At 38.8% G+C, this 20,710-nt stretch overlaps 1 protein-coding gene across 8 annotated transcripts in view; it reads right to left on the bottom strand.

Annotated features, from left to right (window-relative positions):
• Positions 1–20,710, bottom strand: part of sp5b (Sp5 transcription factor b) — an 86,596-nt gene that overhangs the window by 64,134 nt on the left and 1,752 nt on the right. For 5 of the 8 annotated variants that reach the window (NM_001442362.1, NM_001442363.1, XM_088651030.1 and 2 more), the window contains 1 exon segment: positions 20,293–20,369. Coding sequence is in view for 3 of the 8 variants with exons in the window: in XM_088651030.1 (XP_088507156.1) it covers positions 20,293–20,358 (66 nt within the window). In the remaining 5 variants the exon portion in view is untranslated. 8 annotated transcript variants of the gene reach the window in all.

Below are 20,710 nucleotides of genomic sequence, written 5' to 3'. Positions count from 1 at the left end.
AAGGTATTATGCCATTATGACAACTTAAACACTTAATTCTTTTGCATAAGTTGCATCTATGAAGAACATCTCTGGCGGCAAACAGTTTCTTAGGTAGACCTTAGCTAAAATAACAGAAAGAAAAAATCCTGAAAGAAAATCTTACTCCATGATAATCAAAAGTTAAAGAGACACCTAGGGGTGAGTTAAAGAATCTGTATAAAGATTGTGGAAAAAAAAAAAAAAAAAAAAAAAACAGACACTTGAGGAATTGTCCAAGAGAGACTTCAGAATGCTTTTATTATGGAGAATAAAGTCTATTTTCTGGTATCCAAAGCCTCTGTGTCTAATTGATGAGAAGGTCGGCAACTACGACAAGTCCCAGCTGGGTAAGTTGGTGTTTCTATGTGGAGTTTGCATGTTCTTCCTCCGGGTTCCTCCGGGTGCTACGGTTTCCACCACAGTCCAAACACACCCGGTGAACGGAATAAACTGAATTTTTTTTAATGTATGCGTGTGAATGAGTGTGCATGGATGTTTGCCATTTACTGGGTTGCAGCTGGAAGGGTATCCTCGGTGTAAAACATATGCTGGATAAGTTGTTGGTGGTTAAAATTTATTCTTTATTTTAATTAATTTATTTTTATTTATTCATATTTTTTTATTCATTGTTCAATGATTTATATTCATTGTAAATTATCACTCGTTTAAATTAAAAAAAAACTTTATTTATTTTAAGTCCAAAGAGAGAAATGGACTATCGTTTTATTTTTTTATTAATATTTTGTGCGGTATTGGATTACTGAGCAGCAATAAACATCACTTTAAAATGTAAGCAGTTTTGTTTTGTGTGATTTTCTAAATAAGTAGTGTTTGAAAAGTAATAAATGCATAATAATGGTGATAACTGTGAAACCAACTTCTATTAAACCAAAAGCTAATAATTGTTGCATCCCTAATAGTTACGCAGTTTAAAACACAGCGTATGAATGTGTCTGAATATAGAAGCAATGCACTGATTTTGTTGTGCTTCGAAGTACATTTGAACAGGTTTGTAAAAAAAAAAGCCACATTGTACAATGCAGTGATGTTATGTAGTTTCAAAGTACAACATATTAACATTTTAATGTAGAAAAAGTCAACGTGGGTGTCTTAAGGAGCAAAAATACAACATATGGGCTCTTATATTGCTGTTGTGTCATCACTTATATCGCAAGTCATATCTCTCCGGCTCCTCATTTGGGATGCTTTTCATGAACTGGCCCCCATGACAAACGAATTCAATAGCCCTGATATACATCATTCAATAACTGAAAAGCAGTTCACTACTTCTATACTTGCTACTGTATATTTGCTTGAGACACACATATTTTTACATATGGAGTTTCATTTTATTTATTTATTTATTTTTTAAAGTAAAAAATGTTGATGCCATGCGCATGATTATTATACATTTCAGTCTCTATGTATGAATGAGTACTCAAATCAATGGCCTACAGGACTGTGTATGCACAGTGTTTGCAACCCCGGCTTATTATTGATGCGTACCCCTAAATACATTTCTGGAGAGCGCAAACTACGTCCCAGGAGCTAAATTTTATTTTTTTTGCCATTTTTGTTTTCGCGAAGTCGCTGTCAACCAACCATCTCAAGTTTGTCGATGTACGCAGTGAGCTACTGGGCAAGCCGGTAACAGCGAAAAAGCCGTCCACATGGAAGTAAGTGGTCTACTGCCATCTACTGAAAACGTACTGCTATATACATTTCTGGAGGGCGCCAATTACATCCCAGGAGGTACGTTTTCTTGCGGTTTTGTATTTGCAATTCCACCAGAGGGCGCCGTGTATGCTTTTTCAGATCCCAAATTTCCCTCACGAGTACCATTCACTCCTGCTGTTCTCACATAAATCCACCAGAGGCCACTGACTGACCGATTGATCCACCCTCCTTCCCTAAACCCAACCAATAGTGTTTTCAAAAGCACCGATTGACTCGTCCACCCACTTACCTGCAGTGTTTGCAACCCAGGCTCATTATTGATATGTATCCCTAAACACATTTTTGGAGAGCGCAAACTACGTCCCAGGAGCTACGTTATTTTGCCATTTTTGTTTTCAAAGCCGCTGTCGACCGGCCGTCGCAAGTTTGCCGATGTACACGGCGAGCTATTGGGCAAGCTAGTAACATCGGAAAATCCATCCACATAGAGGTAAGCAATCAGCTTGTAGCACAAAAAGAAATAAGCTGTCAGCGGCATCATACCGCTCTGTAGCGTTCAATTTAAGAGGTTATGCAGCCATACAGAGCTCTGGCTACATAATTCACGCTCTCCAGAATTGTATATGGGGCTACGCATTTACAATGAGCCTGTGTTGGGCGTTTGTTTAAAAAGAGACACTGCCATCTACTGGTACTCGTTGGGTTTTATCAAACAAGCTCCATTAGTGGCTGCTGTGTAAATAGCTCCAGTCATCCTTGCCTATATAAGCTGTAGACGCACAGCAGCGGAAGAGCTATAGAGTCAGAAACACACTCTGATTCATTCTCACTCACGCGCACAAACACACACACACACACACACACACACACACACAATATCTCTTTTTCTGCCCAGCAGGGAAACCCACTTATCCCCATGGCAACACAAGAATGGAAAAAGATGCCCGTGATGTCTAAAAGAGAAATGGCCTGTCAGAAGTCAGCCGTTTCAGGATTCGCCGCTGCTTTGTCTCAAACGGACAGGTTAATCTTGCCAAACACGCCGTTGGAATCAGCACACACTCATGAACACAACACATTTCAGCTTGTACTGGTGATTATACACGAACGGTTTTGTATATACTCGCACTGTACACGCATTGATTTCAACCACATTTTGCGTCTGCACCTGGATGTACTTTCAAGTTGAGAGAAAATTAAACCAGAAAAATCAAGATTGGATGGTTAAAACATCAAATGATTGAAAAGAAGTTGAAATGATTTGAGTTATAATATCAGTTGAATAGAAACGTTTTTATGAAATAAAATCAACACAAATAGGCTCATTCTGAAAACGTAGCCCTGTATACATTTCTGGAGATCACAAATTATGTAGCCAGAAGTATGTATGGCTGCATTTAGTCTTTAAAAGAAACTCTGAGTGGTATGATGCTGTTCCTTTCCGCACTTACCTCCGTGTGGATGGCTTTCCCACTGTTACCAGTTTGTCCAGTAGCTCGCCATGTACATTGGTGGACTTAAGACGCAGAGAGGAGTTGACTACGATGATGGGATAAGCAGGTAAGATAAAAACAGAAGCCAAAAATCTAAATAAACAAGTTATAACAGGGTGAGAATGTGGTAAAATCAGAAAACATGGTAAAAATCAGGCGAGGACTTTCTGGATAGCTTTTTAAAACTGTCGATTGGCTTTAGGGAAGTGGGTGTGTGGGGGGAAATCAGTCAGTCAGACAGTCAGTCGACAGCGGCCTCTGGGGGATTTACACGGAAAGAGCAGGCACAAATGGCACTCGTGACAGAAATTTGAGATTTCAAAAAGTGTACACAGCAGCCTCTGGTGGATTCGCGAAAACAAAAACTGCATATAAACGTACCTCCTGGGATGTATTTGGCAATCTCCAGAAACGTATACAGGGGTACGTTTTCAAAACGAGCCTGGGTTGAACAAAATTGTACATGGTAAATCATGGACATGCACATTCCTTTCAGACACATTTGTGCATTAAAACAAAATTAAGAGAGCCTCAATTGAGTGTGCCTCGCACATGTGAGTGGGCTTGACAAACCACCTGTAGAAAACACTCTTTCATCTGTCTGACACTTTAAAAATCACAACCCAGGCTCATTCTGAAAATCACTTTATACATTTCCGGAGAGCGCCAAATACGTCCCAGGATCCATGTTTTTTTTGCAGTTTTGTTTTTGGAAATCCATCAGAGGCCGCTGTGTATGCTATTTCAGATCTCAAATTTCCTTCACAAGTGCCATTCGCGCCTGCTGTTCTCACGTAAATTCACCAGAGGCCGCTGTCGACAGACTGATTGACCGACCAACCAACCCACCCACCCTCCTCCTTCCCGAAACCCAACCAACAGTGTTTTAAAAAGCTCCGATTGACCCGTCAACCCACTTCACTAAACCCAACTGACAGTTTTAAAAAGTAATCCAGAAAAAGAAAAGCCCTCACACCTGATTTTTACCACGTTTTCAGATTTTACCACATTCTCACCCTGTTATTTGCTTGTTGATTTTTATTTTTGGTGTCTGTTTTTGTCTTACCTGCTTCCTGGAACCGTTCTTCGCTGGACTCGACCCCGTCGTCATGGTCAACTGCGCTCCACGTCTCAAGTCCGCAACATGGGGGTGAGATACTGCACAAACTGGTAACACTAAGAGGGCAGTCCATAAGGAGGTAAGCGGTCAGCTGGGAAATGCAGAGAGGAACGGCGTCATACCGCCCGTAGCATTCATTTTAAACATGGAATGCAGCCAAACATACTTCTGGCTACATAATTCGCAATCTCCAGAAATGTATACAGGGCTACATTTTCAGAATGAGCCTATGTTGCTTTATCTGACACATGAATTGGGGAAAAAAAAATATACGGGGGCTAATAATTCAAAATTATTAACTCTTGTTCAATATAAATTATCCATTTTCTCCAAGTTTGGTTTAATGGAGAGATTTTTTCCAGGACATTTCTAAACATAACAGTTTTGATGACTCATTTCTAATCACTGATTTATTTTAACTTTGCCGTGATGACAGTAAATGATATTTAACGAGATTTTAAAGATACTAGTATTCAGCTCAAACTGACATGTAAAGGCTTAACTAGGTTAATTAGGCTAGTCATTGAATATCAGTAGTTTGTTCTTTAGGAAGTCGAAAACAATTATTTCTAAAGGGGGCTAATAATATTGACCTTAAAATGTTATTCTAGCCGAAATAAAAAATAAGACTTTTTCCAGAAGAAAAAATATAATAGGAAATACTGTGAAAAATTCCTTGCTCTGTTAAACATCATTTGGGAAATAAAATAAATAAAAAAATTCACAGGAGGGCGAATAATTCTGACTTCAACCGTATATATGATGGAGGAAAGCCAGGTGAATTCTGATTCAATGCTACCATTACCCAAGCCCACAGCTGTGCCTGATCATTTGAAGACAACATGTTTGACCTTCTGACAGAGCATTATGAGGATCATCTCAATCATTTATCTTTCCACCGTCACAGTCTCCCACCTCTCTTTTTCTGGGTGGTGATGGGGCAGAACAGTATTGACAGTCTCTCCATGGGCCGCTGGTCAAGATTGAGCAGTTTACACCCCTCAGCGCCCACTTCCGCAGGCCCGAGGAGGGTTGTCATAGAAACAGAGAAGTGGACGTGTATTTCTCTCTGCAGGTTTGTCCACTGAAAAATTGGGTCACCGCTGAACCCTTATTCTGCCATCAACATTTACCCACACAGACAGACTGCTGAGTTGCAGGACGGGGTTACTGGCACTGGGATCCATCTTTCAGGGGCTTTTGGGAGTTTATGATACATAAAGGTAATATTAATGCAACATAGGCTTTATGAAAACGTAGCCCTACACATTTCAGGAGACAGAAAATTATGTAGCCAGAAGTACGTACGGCTGCATTTAATTTTTTAAATTAATGCTACGGGGTGGTATGGCGCCATTCCTTTTCGCACTTATCAGCTGACCACTTACCTTCATATGAATGGCTTTCCCGCTGTAACCAGTTTGTCCAGTAAGCGCTCCATGTACATCAGCAAACTTGACACAGGAGTTGACCACAACAACAGGGTTCGAGTCTGGTGTAAAACGGTTTCAGAAAGCAGTTAGACAAAAACAGAATCAAAAAAATACAATAAACAAGTAAACAACTGGGTGAAAATATGGTAAAAACCAGGCGAGGGCTTCAACAGCGGCCTCTGGTGGGTTTATACGAGAACAGCAGAGAAATCTGAGATCTCAAAAAAAAAAAAAAAAAAAAAAAAAGTAATATATATATATATATATATATATATATATATATATATATATATATATATATATATATATATATATATATATATATATAAAAATACACAGCAGCCTCTCATGAATTTGCGAAGAAATTAAAAAAAAAAAAAATTAATTCTTACCCCCTGGAACGCGTTTCGCACACTTCAGAAATGTATATAAAAGGTATGTTTTCAGAATGAGCCTGGGTTACATTAATAACAATGCATGGCCATATAAACAATGCACACAAAATGATTTGTAAGTGATACCACCAGGTTATTAAAAGTGAATTATTCATACAAAACTTCGAAAAGTGATCATAGATCCACTATGACTTAAAAACACACACACACACACACACACACACACACACACACACACACACACACACACACACACACACACACACACACACACACACACACACACACACACCCTCATAAACCACCATAACATTGTAATACCTAGGTCATATCCATGTCATCGTACAGATTTCCAGCAAATCCTCAAACCAGTACACACACACACACACACACACACACACACACACGTCCTTATAAACCACCATAACATTGTTATACCCAGGTCATATTCATGTCATTATACAAGTTTCCAGCAAATCCTCATTAAAGAAATAAACCAGTACATGCACACGGCCACAAGACATGTCCTCATAAACCACCAAAACGTAATACCTAGGTCATACCAATGTCATTGTATATTTACAGAAAATCTTCAAATCGCATAAACCAGTACAGACAGACGTCTTCATAAACCACCATAACATTGTAGTACCCAAGTCATACCCATGTCATTGTACAAATTTACGGAAAATCCTCATAAACCAGTACACACACACACACATGGCTCTACAAGACATGTCCTCCTAAAAAAATTCTCATAAACCACAAAAACCAGCACACACACAGCCAAAAGACATGTCCTCATAATCCTCCATAACATTGTAATACCCAGGTCATAAACATGCCATTGAACAAATTTCCTGCAAATCCTACTAAACCACATAAACCTTTACACACACACACGACATGTCCTCATAAACCACCATAACGAAATACCTAGGTCATACCAATATCATTGTACAGGTTTCCTGCAAATTCTCAAACCGCATTAACCAGTACACACACACACACACACACACACACACACACACACACACACACACACGACATGTCCTCATAAACCACAATAACATTGTAATACCTAGGGCATACCCACGTCATTGTACAAATTTACAGAAAATCTTCAAACCAGTAACCACACACACACACACACACACACACACGCGTCCTCCTAAAAAATTTTTTTGAAGCAAATCCTCGAACCACATAAACCAGCAAACACACACACACACCGCTAAAAGACATGTCCTCATAAACCTCCATAACATTGTAATACCCAGGTCATATCCGTCTCATTGTATTTCCACCCATATTCATACCATTGAAATTTCTTGCAATTCCTCCTTAACCCGTACACACACACACACACACACACACACACACGTCCGCATAAACCACCAGAAAGTAATACCTAGGTTATACCAATGTCATTGTATAGGTTTCCAGCAAATCCTAAAACCGCATAAACCTGTACACACACGACATGTCCTCATAAACCATGATAACATTGAAAAACCCAAGTCATACCCATGTCATTGTACAAATTTACAGAAAATCCTCAAACCAGTACACACACACACACACACACACACACACACACACACACACACACACACACACACACACACACACACACACACACACACACACACACACACACACACACACACACACACACACACACACACACACACTTCTAAAGATTTTTTAAGCAAATCCTCAAACCACATAAACCAGCACACACACACACAGCCAAAAGACATGTCCTCATAAACCTCAATAACATTGTAATACCCAGGTCATATCCGTGTCATTGTATTTCCATCCATATCCATACCATTGCAAATTTCCTGCAAATCCTCCTAAACCCGCACACACACGGCCGTCCATGGGTCTCACCACCCAGACTTGCCTCTTCCAGATGATAAATGCCTTTGCGCTCCACCGTTAAACATCTCTCTATTGTCTTTATGATTATGGCCGAACAGATAACAGCAATATTTCTGTTCATTGGCTTCCCTCTGCTTAGCGTCGGTGCGGTCATTAATATTGTCAGGCTGGCTGATAGCGACCCCACAGCCATTTATCAAAGCAAAAACTCACTAATCATATGCACACACGACCTGAGCATTAATATCACGGCTGCAATAACTGACAGTGGAGGAAAAGCCCAGCGCTGAGAGATCTTCAGCTGACCTTGAGACGCTGCGTTTATCTGTGCGAGACGGATGAAACTGGACACAAACTGGACGTGACCACACACACACACACACACCACTGGGTATTGACCTTATTCTGCAATGTGGAAGTGTGTTTGTTTTTGCAATTGTTCTGATTCAGTTGCCTATGGCGAGAAATGACTAGGAATAATAAACTGCAGGAAACAAATCAAACTACACTGTAAATAAAAATGCTGGGCTTCACACAATTCCTTCATGCTGTCCCAACACAGTTAACTTAAAGGGCACATAGTTTACTCCTTTTTTATTATTTAATATTATGGTTCTTCTGAGTGTGCCAGTTTAGGTTCAGTTCAAAACACAGCTCAGATTTCTTTATTATAATGTGTTAAAGAATGTCATTTTGGGGGCGTGCACACAGCTCGCTGTTTTAGGGGTGTGTTGCTTCACATGAAAATTAATTTTGACTTCCCGCCCAACGTAACAAGGGGGCGGAGCCAAGAGCCCCCCCGCTCTGTGTTTGGAACAGACAGGCAGACAGAGAGAAGCAACATGAGTGAGAGGATCAGCATTCAGCCGTACATGTACGACTCGGACACAGACCAAGCAGAGAGTGCACAATCATTTGTGTCTTTGCATAGTTTTACAGCCAACTGTGTGCTAGTTTAAAGTGCCGAGCTTGTACACAGAGACTAATAACCACACACTGAATTAACTTGGACTGAGGCACAAAATCCGCGACACACTTAGACACGCACATTCACATGTTATTTAAATGCAAACTATTCAGATGGCGCTCTGTGGCGCGGCAGAAGCATGAAGTGTTCCGAATTGTGCCTGGGCGCCGCGGACAGCCGCCGACTTGAAGCACAGTTGTGAGTACCCTGATAGAAACCCATGTGTAGAATTCTAAAATGCATGGTGCTGCGTGTGGTGACGCGGAGTATCGCGCCACGCAGAGTGGCGCTTCTGGTGTGCGAACTGCAGGTAAGTTCCTTATTTTATTTCCTATGGAGTGACGTGCACGAGGCAATGCGTTTACACTTTCCAGCTGCACCTAGTTAAGATCACAGGGAGCTTCTGTCAACGTGAGAAATGCAAACGGCTGAAGTTTAAGGTAGACGCCATGAAAAGTACACGTTTGCAAACCTACCAAAAGGTACAACCAATAATTTCGATTAGAGTGATAATGTGGATCTTGTGTTGAGCCCAATGAGCCTTACATCTAAAAATAGAGCAAGGGTGTACCGCTTCGACTCACTGAAAGTGGCGGATGTCAAACAACAAACTGCGGATACGTCGATCAATATTGGTGGGCGGGTCGCTCTGAAAACCGCTCCAATTGGTCCACCGTTTTTATGTTGTTAAATTAAAATAAAATTAAAAAGGACTGGGTGTGTTTATATCACCCCAATATGACGGTCTATAGACCATCCGCTTGATAAGTGTGACGCAAAGCAGCTTCCGGGTCCAAGCGCTCTATTCAAATGTATGGAGAGACTCATGAAGTGGTAATTATAAACGTTAACAAAGTGATTTATTACTTTCGAAAATCACTATCGCAATATATACGTCCATGCCTAATATCCGATGGCCAGAAAATCATTGATTTTTTATAAATTGTTAAAATTTTGGTATTTGTAATGCAGCAAGCCCAGAGATTGTTGTGTACACTATGACTTTATATAAAATTAACTTTAATGTGTGATATGAATTAAAAGTGATCATAAACAAATAATTTCTCAACTCAAATGAGTGGCGGCTTGGACCCAGAAACAGTGTTAAATACTTCACCAACACATCATCACTTAACAAGCGGATACACACGTCTGTCCAAACAGCCTGAAAAGTAGTTTACACCATAGGTGCCCTTTAATCATTTTTACAAATTTAAGTGGATTGAACATAACAATTACGTTGTCCCCAAAACTTCTCAAGAGTTGTATTGTTTCAACACATTTTAAATAAGTAATATTGTTCATGCCCCATGACAAAACATAAATAAAAAAAACACCAATTGCTGCTCACATGGTAGACTCTTAATTAGTATCATCTTAATCATAAAAGCGGAGTATTGATGTCCATGTAGATGTACTCCGTGTCAGATGATGTCCCATTCCTCTGCCTTTAAGCTGCTTATGAGCCCTCATTTCATCAGTTTGACGCGTTTCCTCCTCATACATGCAACTTTTGTAAACTTCAGGTTGCCGTGTCAGAATCCTTGCTTGTAAAACACAGCCATACTTTAGAACGCTCAGTTTAAGCAAATTTGATGAACGCAATCCTGCATGTTGATGAATCTGAAGGGAGTCGCTGATCGGGAGCGCTGTACTGTATTTGTGTGTGTTAGCAACAAGAGCAAACGCCTGACATCGTTGACAGTGACCAAAGTCTCTTCAATGCATTCTATATGTATTTAATAGTCTTTGGAGTGTCCGTATCCCTCAAAGCTGTTTAGAATTAAATGTTTAAAGATGGCGTGTGACCAAAGTCCCTGTAAGAAGTTTATAGTCTTTGGTACGTGCCTTTGATGTACCCCTTGGCCACATTGTCCCCCGATAATGTCAATAAACTGGACCGTCCCAGCAACTGGCCAAAATGTAAAGGAGGAGTAAGCAAAATTGTTTCTGCTTTATAATGAATGTTCTCAACTCACAGCAATACAACTTTACAATGGAGAGCAATTGTTTGTATTCAATACTTTATTATCATAATTTTCCATTTTTCATTTGCAATGCCTGTATTTTAGATTTTTTTTTTGTAGTCCACTTAGAATCCAACAAGGAAATCATTTTGTTTGTTATTGGCATTAATTGTTTTGTAATTCAAATGGCACTTACACGCCTGTGTTTTTAAAAAAATCTGTAATAAATATGGCTTTTCGTGATTGACCATGATTACAAAAAAAACGTGTGATTAATTAGTTATGTTTTCAATAAAATCTTTTATTTCAGCTAGGGCTGTCAATTTAAAGTCGCACTGAAATATCCTGAAATGCATGTTTAATTTGATGTGTTGACTTAATTTCCACTGGAAAAGGTGAGTGGGACATGTTGAGTGGCTCCTCCTCTTAAAGAAAAAAAAAAGAGTAGCCAATCACGTGTCACTGCAGCTTTTTGTCATTGTTTTATAAGGGGAGAGGAATCAAGCTGCCATTTCGTTCACAGATTTCTGTAATTCATTAGAAACTCCATCAATCAGTCTATCCGCTATGACAGGGAGGTAAGCAATGTTTGGCTAATTTGTTAAAGTTAATCATCTATTTAATGAGTGGCAGGTACAGAGCACAAGCAACCAGATACTAATTACCAGTTCACAGATACATAATGATACAGCTATTGAGAATTACAGTAAAACAGGTCTACAGAAATTACAACACGTAGCAAGTTTTCATTTAAAATTTGCTGATAAATCCCATAAAAATTACATGGGAATGGCATCGAACACATTAAATTACACATGAAAAAGACTTAATTGTATTCTCATAAAACAATCCAATAATATTTACAGTTTGTAACTTAATTGTTCCTCCAAAAACTAACATTTTGCCAAACTGCAAATGGCAGCGAATTAAATTTTTGTATATATTTTTTTCCAGCAATGAAACTTGTGCGTTTATAAAACAACTAGCAAACAAATTAGTGCAACGCGTCTAATTGCATTATAACTGTATAAAAGGTTCTGTGTGTGTAAGTTTAAGCATAAAAATGCCATAATGTTTGCAGATATTTATGTAACATGCTGAATATTCTTGTTTATCTGAAAAACAATGCTAAAGTCAGACATTCTGCTTTGAAAATTTGCATTACGTGCCAGAATGGCTGCCTTTGTTTTGGTCATTCAACCCGCCCAACGCCAGTGAATCCATTTATATTTCAACACCACGGGTTGCCTTGTTGGAAAAATTCATTCAGTCAGGACAGCTCTCAAAGCATGAGTCAGTGACTGAAATGCGACCTCCGGTGGACAGTAGCAAAATGAGATGCAGATTCAGAGTTCCACATGAGGTTATTAATTAACAATATAAATAATTACAAGCGTAAACATTAGGTGAGAAGGTTACATTGTAACCCGGTGTCCTAATAACATGACGAGACTTGCAGTGATAGGCAATTTGACTGATTGCACTAGACGAAACAAAAAAATCGTTTAAATGCAGCCATTCACAAGCACAGAATAGTGCACTCACTGCACTCCAACGAAATGGTAAGGTTAATAATCTAATAAATACACATTAAACCTCTTTAACATTATTAAATGTACATGCTGAATTATTTATATGTTGGTGTTGGCAATCTGGTAACCTGCACTTGCCTGTTTTGAATCAGGCATGCAATACCTAGTTCAACCACTGGGCGTCAAATTTACATAATGAACTATTCAACAAATGATGAATATGCATTTTCATTATTTTTCAGCGTATAATACAAATATATAAGAAACAAACAAGTTACAGAAATATTTCTAAATTTGTAACTTTATATAATAATCTTTATTGCAATTATTATTATTATTATTATTATTATTATTATTATATATACAGTAGTACACCAATAAAATGATAAAACTACTATTTATGCTTGTTTTTTTTAACCAAAGATTTTTTTTTTTTGCCAGAAAACCATTAACAAACCTCTTTTGTTGACAACAGATTTATAAAGTATCTCATTATAGGTTGTAAAAATGTTGTGCATGTTGCATTTCCAAAGTAGGCTTGATATACTCAAACAAACATGCATGCTAGAATTACAACACGGATAACCCTGTTAAGGTGACAGTGGCTCAGAGGTTAGCACGGTCGCATCGCCTAACAGCAAGTTCGCTGGTTCAAGTCCCAGCTGGGTCAGTTGGCATTTCTGTGTGGAGTTTGCATGTTCTCTCCGTGTTGGTGTGGGTTTCCCACACAATCTAAACACATGCACTATAGGTTAATTGAAGAAACGAAACTGTGTGTGTGTGTGAATGAGTGTGTATGGGTGTTTCCCAGGAGTGGGTTGTGGCTGCATGGGCATCCGCAGTGAAAAACATATGCTGGATGAGTTAGTGGTTCATTCCCCTCTGGCGAATAAATAAATAGACTGAGCCGAAGGAAAATGAATGAGCAATATCTCGTTTTCACTGTTAGGATTAATAAGCAGTAAAAAAAATAACAGTGTTTGTTATTCAGCAATAATGATTGGTATTGGCTACTTTAGTGCATGAGAAAATAACTGCATAAACAGAGCTGGTTATTTTAAAAAGTTAAATCCATTCTCCAGACATTATAAAACATTTATAACTACAGTAGCATTTGAAGACAGCACTTAATAACCAAACCATACCAAACGAACATCACTGAAGATCTGCATGAAACGTCACAGCCTGACTTATGGAGAAAAGCCATTTGGGGTTTCTGGACACGACTAAAAATAGGAATTAATCATCTTGTCATTGCGGTGTCAAGAGAGCCTGAGGGAGGGAAAGAAACATCAGTTTGATCCTCAGCCTTTGCACATGTTATGTCAAACTTGATCTCAGTCAAAAACACACATGACCTTCACAGAAACCGTTCCACAGTAACCTCCACAACACTTTATCAACCTAAAATACTGTAAAAAATAATAAAAATAAATTATATATATATATCTCATGTTGGAGCTAAACTTTGCAGGACACTGGCCTTCCAGGACCGAGTTTGGACAACTCTAGTCTATGCTCTTAGCATCATCTATATCCTAGTATGTTTCTGTGCTTGCGGGCAATGTGGTTTGTGATGATCTTTGGATCATTATATAATTTTTTTTCCTAATCCACACATGCTTATGGTTGTGTTTTTGTCTGTGTAACAGACAAATAGGTATGATGTGTAGAAACTCGTTCTTCAAAACACTTCAGTATAACACCATAAATGAGCGGTCCTCAACCACAGGACCACAGACCAGTACGTGGATTAAATGGTACCAGGCCGCACAAGAAATCATTATTTATTTCCGTTTTATTTATTATCAGAGTCTTTTACTTTAAAAATCTTTTATTTTAAAAATTGACCAAATTCAAGTCACTTGAGCGGCCAAATTTAACCCACAAGCCACCCATGTCAACAAATCAGGTGAATCCACCAAGCGTGACCATGCTTCTAGATTTACGAACCATCAACCCCAACCCCCTCTCTTTAAATTCAAATGAGATTGTACTCTTTTCGAAAGATGACAGAGCTACAAATACCCGTGTGTCAGCATAGTGGCAGATTTAAAAACAAGACTGCCATCCTATGCTAATAAGGGAGAGATCATTACTAATGGGCGGGGCTTTCCCCCTCTGATGACACGTACAAAGGAAGAATGTTAAAGGGCCATGAAACCCCCTCGTTTCAGCAGGGTGTTTTCACACCTCTACTTTGGAAAAAGTCAGAAAAGTGGGCGTGTCCAGCTCTGTTTAGGGGGGAGTGTCGGAGGAAGAAAAGAGGCATGTTGTGGGAGTGTCTATTTGGGTTTTCGCGCTGAGTTTCAGAGTCAAAATACACACACAGGGGACAAAGGGACTGTGTTTACATGGACATCTGTAGTCGAATTATTTGCCAAATTATTAAATGGTGGACTTTAACTGCAGTTTGGCTCTTTCATTCATGTCCCTCGCAACAAACAAGATATTTGATTCGAGGAACTGCTCTAAGCCCGTATTTTTTATGCAATGTTTGATACCGCACGGCGAATGAATAAGAGAAAAAAAAAAACTCAGCATTTCCCGGAAACTTAGATGCACTCGGTAGGTAGCGTCAGAAAGCCGTGTGTGTTATTCCACTCAAAATCCTACACGAGGTTATAGTTTGGTTGTAGTGCTAACTTGTTTACACTCAGTGCAATAGTTTGTTCGATACGAATAAAATACGAACTGAATAAACAAAGAGCACTGGTCGCTCACTTACCAAATCTGTAGAGACAGGACAATCTACAGCAACTAGAGCCGCGTCTTTATTAAGAGGAGACTACAAGCGAATCCGGATTTCAGCGTTTGCAGATGAGAACAGCTCTCAGGTAAACAATAATCCTCCTTAGACACGTAAGTTATTGTTGTCGAGCGTCGCGTACACTGTTAATCCACACGTGACTCCAGCTGCGCTCTCACAGAGAGAAAATGAAAACAAAACTTCACTGCAGCAAACTATAAAAGCAACACTTCACGCTTGTTTTGCCAACACAACGTGGCGTCTCTGTCGTCTAAACACTGTGACAGTAATGAATATTAATGAAGTTGCACAATAGAGCGCGCTGATTGGTTTGAACCAAGCCTTACTCATGCATTAATGCATCACACTGTAAGACGTAATAAGACACACTCTGGCACAGACGTCCAGTCTGCACGCTGGAATACACGATATTATGTCATGACCGTGACGCAGCTTCAAAAATTTGTTTCAAACCGGAAGTACGAATTTGCTTGAAATAACGCAAAAACAACCAATTTACACTTTTTAGTGAAATATAGGTGTCCTAATAGTGTATTTAGCAGTGTGGGACACATATACCACTGTCAACAGCTCAAAAAATGTGCTTTGGTGTTTCGTGACCCTTTAAAGTGATCATCTCAAGTGCGCTTGAATACATTTTTAGCAATGGAAGCTGGTTATACTCAGACTGTTAACACAACTGTTTACACCCCTTATAAAAGGGATTTTTGCATAATAGGTGCCCTTTAACTGCTTTTACCGTATTTGTAACTGTAAAGGTCTGGATACCACAGCCATCATTTGTTTTTTTTGTTTGTTTTTAAAGCCATGCGTTATCAGGCTGATCTCCCATCCTTTACAGATTCTCCTGCTCCAGCTGTTTGTACACGTGCACTTTTCAAGGACACGTAACAATGGCCGTCTGTCAGCACTGTGCATTCCGGGACCGAATGATTAGATGAGTGATAGATGAGTGACAGGCTACATCCATGCAAATAAGGGAATAACAAAGCACCAAAACACGATGTAGATTTATCCAACCACTTGCTAGCTTCGAGCTAATATCTACTTGACTTTTTAAATTTAAGCGGACACTGAATTCTCTGCTAAACTCGACAACGTGAATGATTCGTGTCACGTATACATGGCAGTATCTGTGTAGAAGATCATCAAGCCATTGGCGTTCATTACACAGGACAGGCTTCATGTGCTGAACAGCAGCGGTTTTTGGTGTCAGATGTTTGACTTTCAGGAGCTGCAGACGTTAAAAGACATTAGGGACACTCATTGACATGCGGGCGACTGCGTTTGCATGCAAAACAAGGCTGACAATGGAGCGCGTCAATGCGTGAAGACCTGTGTGCTGCCTGATATGAATACTGTACGCTCAGTGACTTAATAAATAGGGAAATCAAAACTGAAAATAATCAGACATTTTAACTGGGAGAACCAAGAATATTTGAGTCCGTTTACATGGACACCAATAATCTGATTTTAATAAGATTAAGAACATACTCAGATTATGAGTAGACCATGTAAACAGCGATTTTTTTATTATTATTAATTAACCTTAATACAACTAAAGTCATAATTGAACTACACAGAAATTTAATTAAGACATGTGGAGTATGCCGATTTTAGTCGCATTATTGAAGTGCACTTCAGCCATGTAAACAACGAAAAATCAAACTACTACCAGTGTAGGACTTTGTGACAATAGTCTATACATGCACACAGGGCGCAGTAGGTAGTGCTGTCACCTCACAGCAAGAAGGTCACTGGTTCGAACCTTGGCTCAGTTGGCATTTCTGTGAGGAGTTTGCATGTTCTCCCTGCGTTCGTGTGGGTTTCCTCTGGACTGTGGGGGAAACCGGAGCACCCAAAGACATGCTGCAGGAGAATTGGGTAGGCTAAATTGTCCGAAGTGTATGAGTGTATGAGAGTGACAGGCCCAGACGACAGGCCAGTCGTTATCATATGAACAAGTCTAAAAAGAAAAATTGTTTTGTTCCAAAGAGCCGACCCTGCAACCATGCGGGACTAAGGCCAAAGAAGAAGAAGAAGAGTCTATACACGCACACGACTGTTTGACACTATTCTCTCAACTTACTGAGTCAGTAAAGGAGCACCGACAATTTAAAAAAAAAATTTAATTAAAATCAAAAAAATAACACAAAATACGAAGATTTGTTTTCCCATCCACCGTACACGATTAAATTAAAACACTTCCAGCAGTTCCTCGCATCTAATATTTGGTTTGTCACGGGGGCATGCATGAAATGTTCCTGAATTAAAGTGACAAACTCACAGTCGACAAATGAATAATGAAACACCCCAATTTGCATGAAACTCCGGAGGAAATGTGGATAGCGCAGTGACACAATGACGTTAACCGAATTATGTTAACTGACTTATTATCAAATGTGCTGTAACATGTAAACAGGATCATGAAAGGAACAATCAAAAACCAAATCATGTAAACACAATCATATTATTGTCTTAAGCTGCGGTCACACTACACTTTTCTCTCCATAGACTTCCATTCAGGCACGTGCACAGATAGGGCTCAACTTGAGCATTGGACATGCCCTTTTTTCTCTTGGATAAAACATGCCTCTCAAAAATAAACGAAAGTGCCCCGCGAGCTTGTGATCGCCACCCCAACCGCAACCCGCGCTTGTCAATTCTTTCAGCACGTGCCCCTTGGAAAGTCTCTGCAGTCCTGTTTCCATGCATATGCAGGCAAATGCGTCAGACCGGAAACGCAAGCTCGTGTGACCACAATCACATTCTGACCTGCTAAAAATCGCATCATGTGACTGTGAAACCAATCAAAGATCAAAACATGACCTCTTTGGCCAGAAAGTTAAAATATGGACCAATCGCTCCCTTTTTTAAAGTTCTAATCATCTTGTTTAATTTTTTCTCGTTTAAAAGTCTAGTGTGACCGCAGCTTTATTCAGATCAAGGCAAATCATTTGATCACTGATGTCCCTGTATATATTGTTAGTTTACCATTTCTGTCAGCCTGCTTTCACGAGAAAATTTACATTTTAAGTGTTCAGAAAGGTGGCTAATTTGAATGCATTTAGATCAATTAAGTTGTACAAAAGTGCCCCTAAAACCCAGCCCTGAACCCAACCAATTTAGAAATACACAAATCTATTCAATCGCATGGCAATTCAAAACTTTGATTTAGTGGATGAAATTATACGTTCTCATTTGCACATTTTAGTACGAATTGCTCATCTGTCAGTGATGGGTAGGTTTAGAAGTGGGTGTGAAAAACAAACAAACAAACAAACAAACAAACAAACAAACAAACATGTTTTCGTATGAATAAAATCAAATGAGTTTGTACAAATTAGAGCAACTTTTCTAACAATAAAGAAAATAGTTCTGTTTCCTCATGAGATCGGGCACATGTTTAATGTTTCCTAATTAAATGTCAGCAATTATTGGCACCAGGCCTTTTGCATATTACCGAGAATCTTTCATGGTTTACATTATGGTTTTAAATAAATTGTAATATATTTAGAGAGACAATGGCTCAGTGGGTAAAGATTTCGCCTCACAGCAAGAAGGTCGCTGGTTCGAGCCCCAGCTGGGTCAATTGGCATTTTTGTGTGGAGTTTGCATGTTCTCCCCGTGTTGAAGTGGGTTTGCTCCAGGTACTCCGGTTTCCCCCACAGTCCAAACACATGCATTATAGGGGAATTGAATAAACCAAATGGAATGTATTATATGTGTGGGTGCGAATGTAAAAGTGTATGGTTGTTTCCCAGAGTTAGGTTGCAGCTGGAAGGGCATCCGCTGAGTAAAACACATGCTGGATAAGTTGGCGGTTCATTCCAATCCCTAATTAATAAAGGGGCCAAGCCAAAAAGAAAATAAATGAACTATTTGGTTGCATTTGTCATTTTAGTAAATGTTTATTTCAGCTTTAGAATTCTTCACCTTGAGTTAAGCAAGTACTATAAAATTATTATTATCATCATTATTCATTTTTATTAAGTTTCGGTGTCCAAGTTAAAAGAAACTAAAATGATAAAAGCAGATTTTACTTTTGTTTTTGTCACTTTCCACTTTTAGGATATGCAAGTATCAATTAGGTCAGTATTTAGTTGGGATAAAAATAAATTTAAAACTGGAAACTGAGGGATCCAAAAACACTAAACAATGAAAAACCCTTAAAAAATAATTACAAATTAAGTTTTAGGCAATGTACATTGAATGAGTAAGTATTGAACGAGTCATCATTTTTCTCAGAAACATTTCTAAAGCTGCTGTTGACATTATATTTTACCAGATGTTGGTAACAACCAAAGAAATCCATAAATGCAAAAAAAAAAAAGAAAAAAAAGAAAAGAAAAAAAAACGTGTTGAACACATGAAGAAAGGGAGGTGTAGAAAGGCAGTGAAAGCCCAGACAGCAGCTGAAATCTCTCAGTAGTTCTTCAGCAACCCCCTGCACTTCCTCAAATAAATATTAGCTGCTTCAGACCAACATCCTCATTGCAGATGGACATTTCAGCAAGACAATGATCCAAAACACAGCCAAGGAAACTCAAATGCTTTCAGAAAAAAAAAAAAAAAGATCAGCAAGACCAGCCAACAAGATTAGAGTTGCCTATTCCCGCCTTCAGCAGCTAAAAAGGTTTGCCAATGCTTTGCTATGTAGTATTTTTCATGCGTTTTTATTTGCTTGTGTCTTGATGCACAAGGTGGCTACTTTTTTCTAGAATGTAGAAACTAGTTGAGAGCATATTTTTAGCCACTGTAAAAAATATTTTCACTGAACACCTCGATATTACAAATATAAATCCGTTAAAAGAGGTTGCCCAAACAGAGTGGACGCAGATCAAGAAACTGCAATGCGCTGATGCAGCAAGCAGAGGATCAGCAACAATTTACTGGAAATTTACTTCTCTCCACACCATGACAACACTGCGCCAAAGAGACGCCCCCACAGACAGAGGGATTTGCATTCCTGCTCAACAGAAACACAATAAAGGTCACAATCACCTCCAAGCAAAGCAAAGCCTTACTTTAGCATGAGAGATCTGCAGTGGAGCATCTTCATGTTGGAGTGTTGGACTGTAGAGTGGATCCATCACTCCTCCTGCTGGATGAACGGCGGAATTACAATAACAATGCAACTCAAAACTCATTTTTACGACTTAATAGTTTTATCAAGTAGTTTGAAGGCCATAATGATAAAGCTGTTGGTTATTTATTTAGATATCAATACTATGACACTAAATTATTTGTGTATAATTTAATCTGGGTTATGAGTGTTAAATAACGACGACCACCTCACATCAGGCCTACCTGGTTTCCATAAAAAAAATATATATATAATATATAAATAAATATATATATAAATAAATATATATATATATATATATATATATATATATATATATATATATATATATATATATATATATATATATATATATATAT

The sequence above is a fragment of the Danio rerio genome, chromosome 6, assembly GCF_052040795.2.
Source record: "Danio rerio strain M-AB ecotype USA chromosome 6, GRCz13ab, whole genome shotgun sequence".
Lineage (NCBI taxonomy): Eukaryota > Metazoa > Chordata > Actinopteri > Cypriniformes > Danionidae > Danio > Danio rerio.
This window is presented reverse-complemented; position numbering and strand designations above follow the sequence as displayed.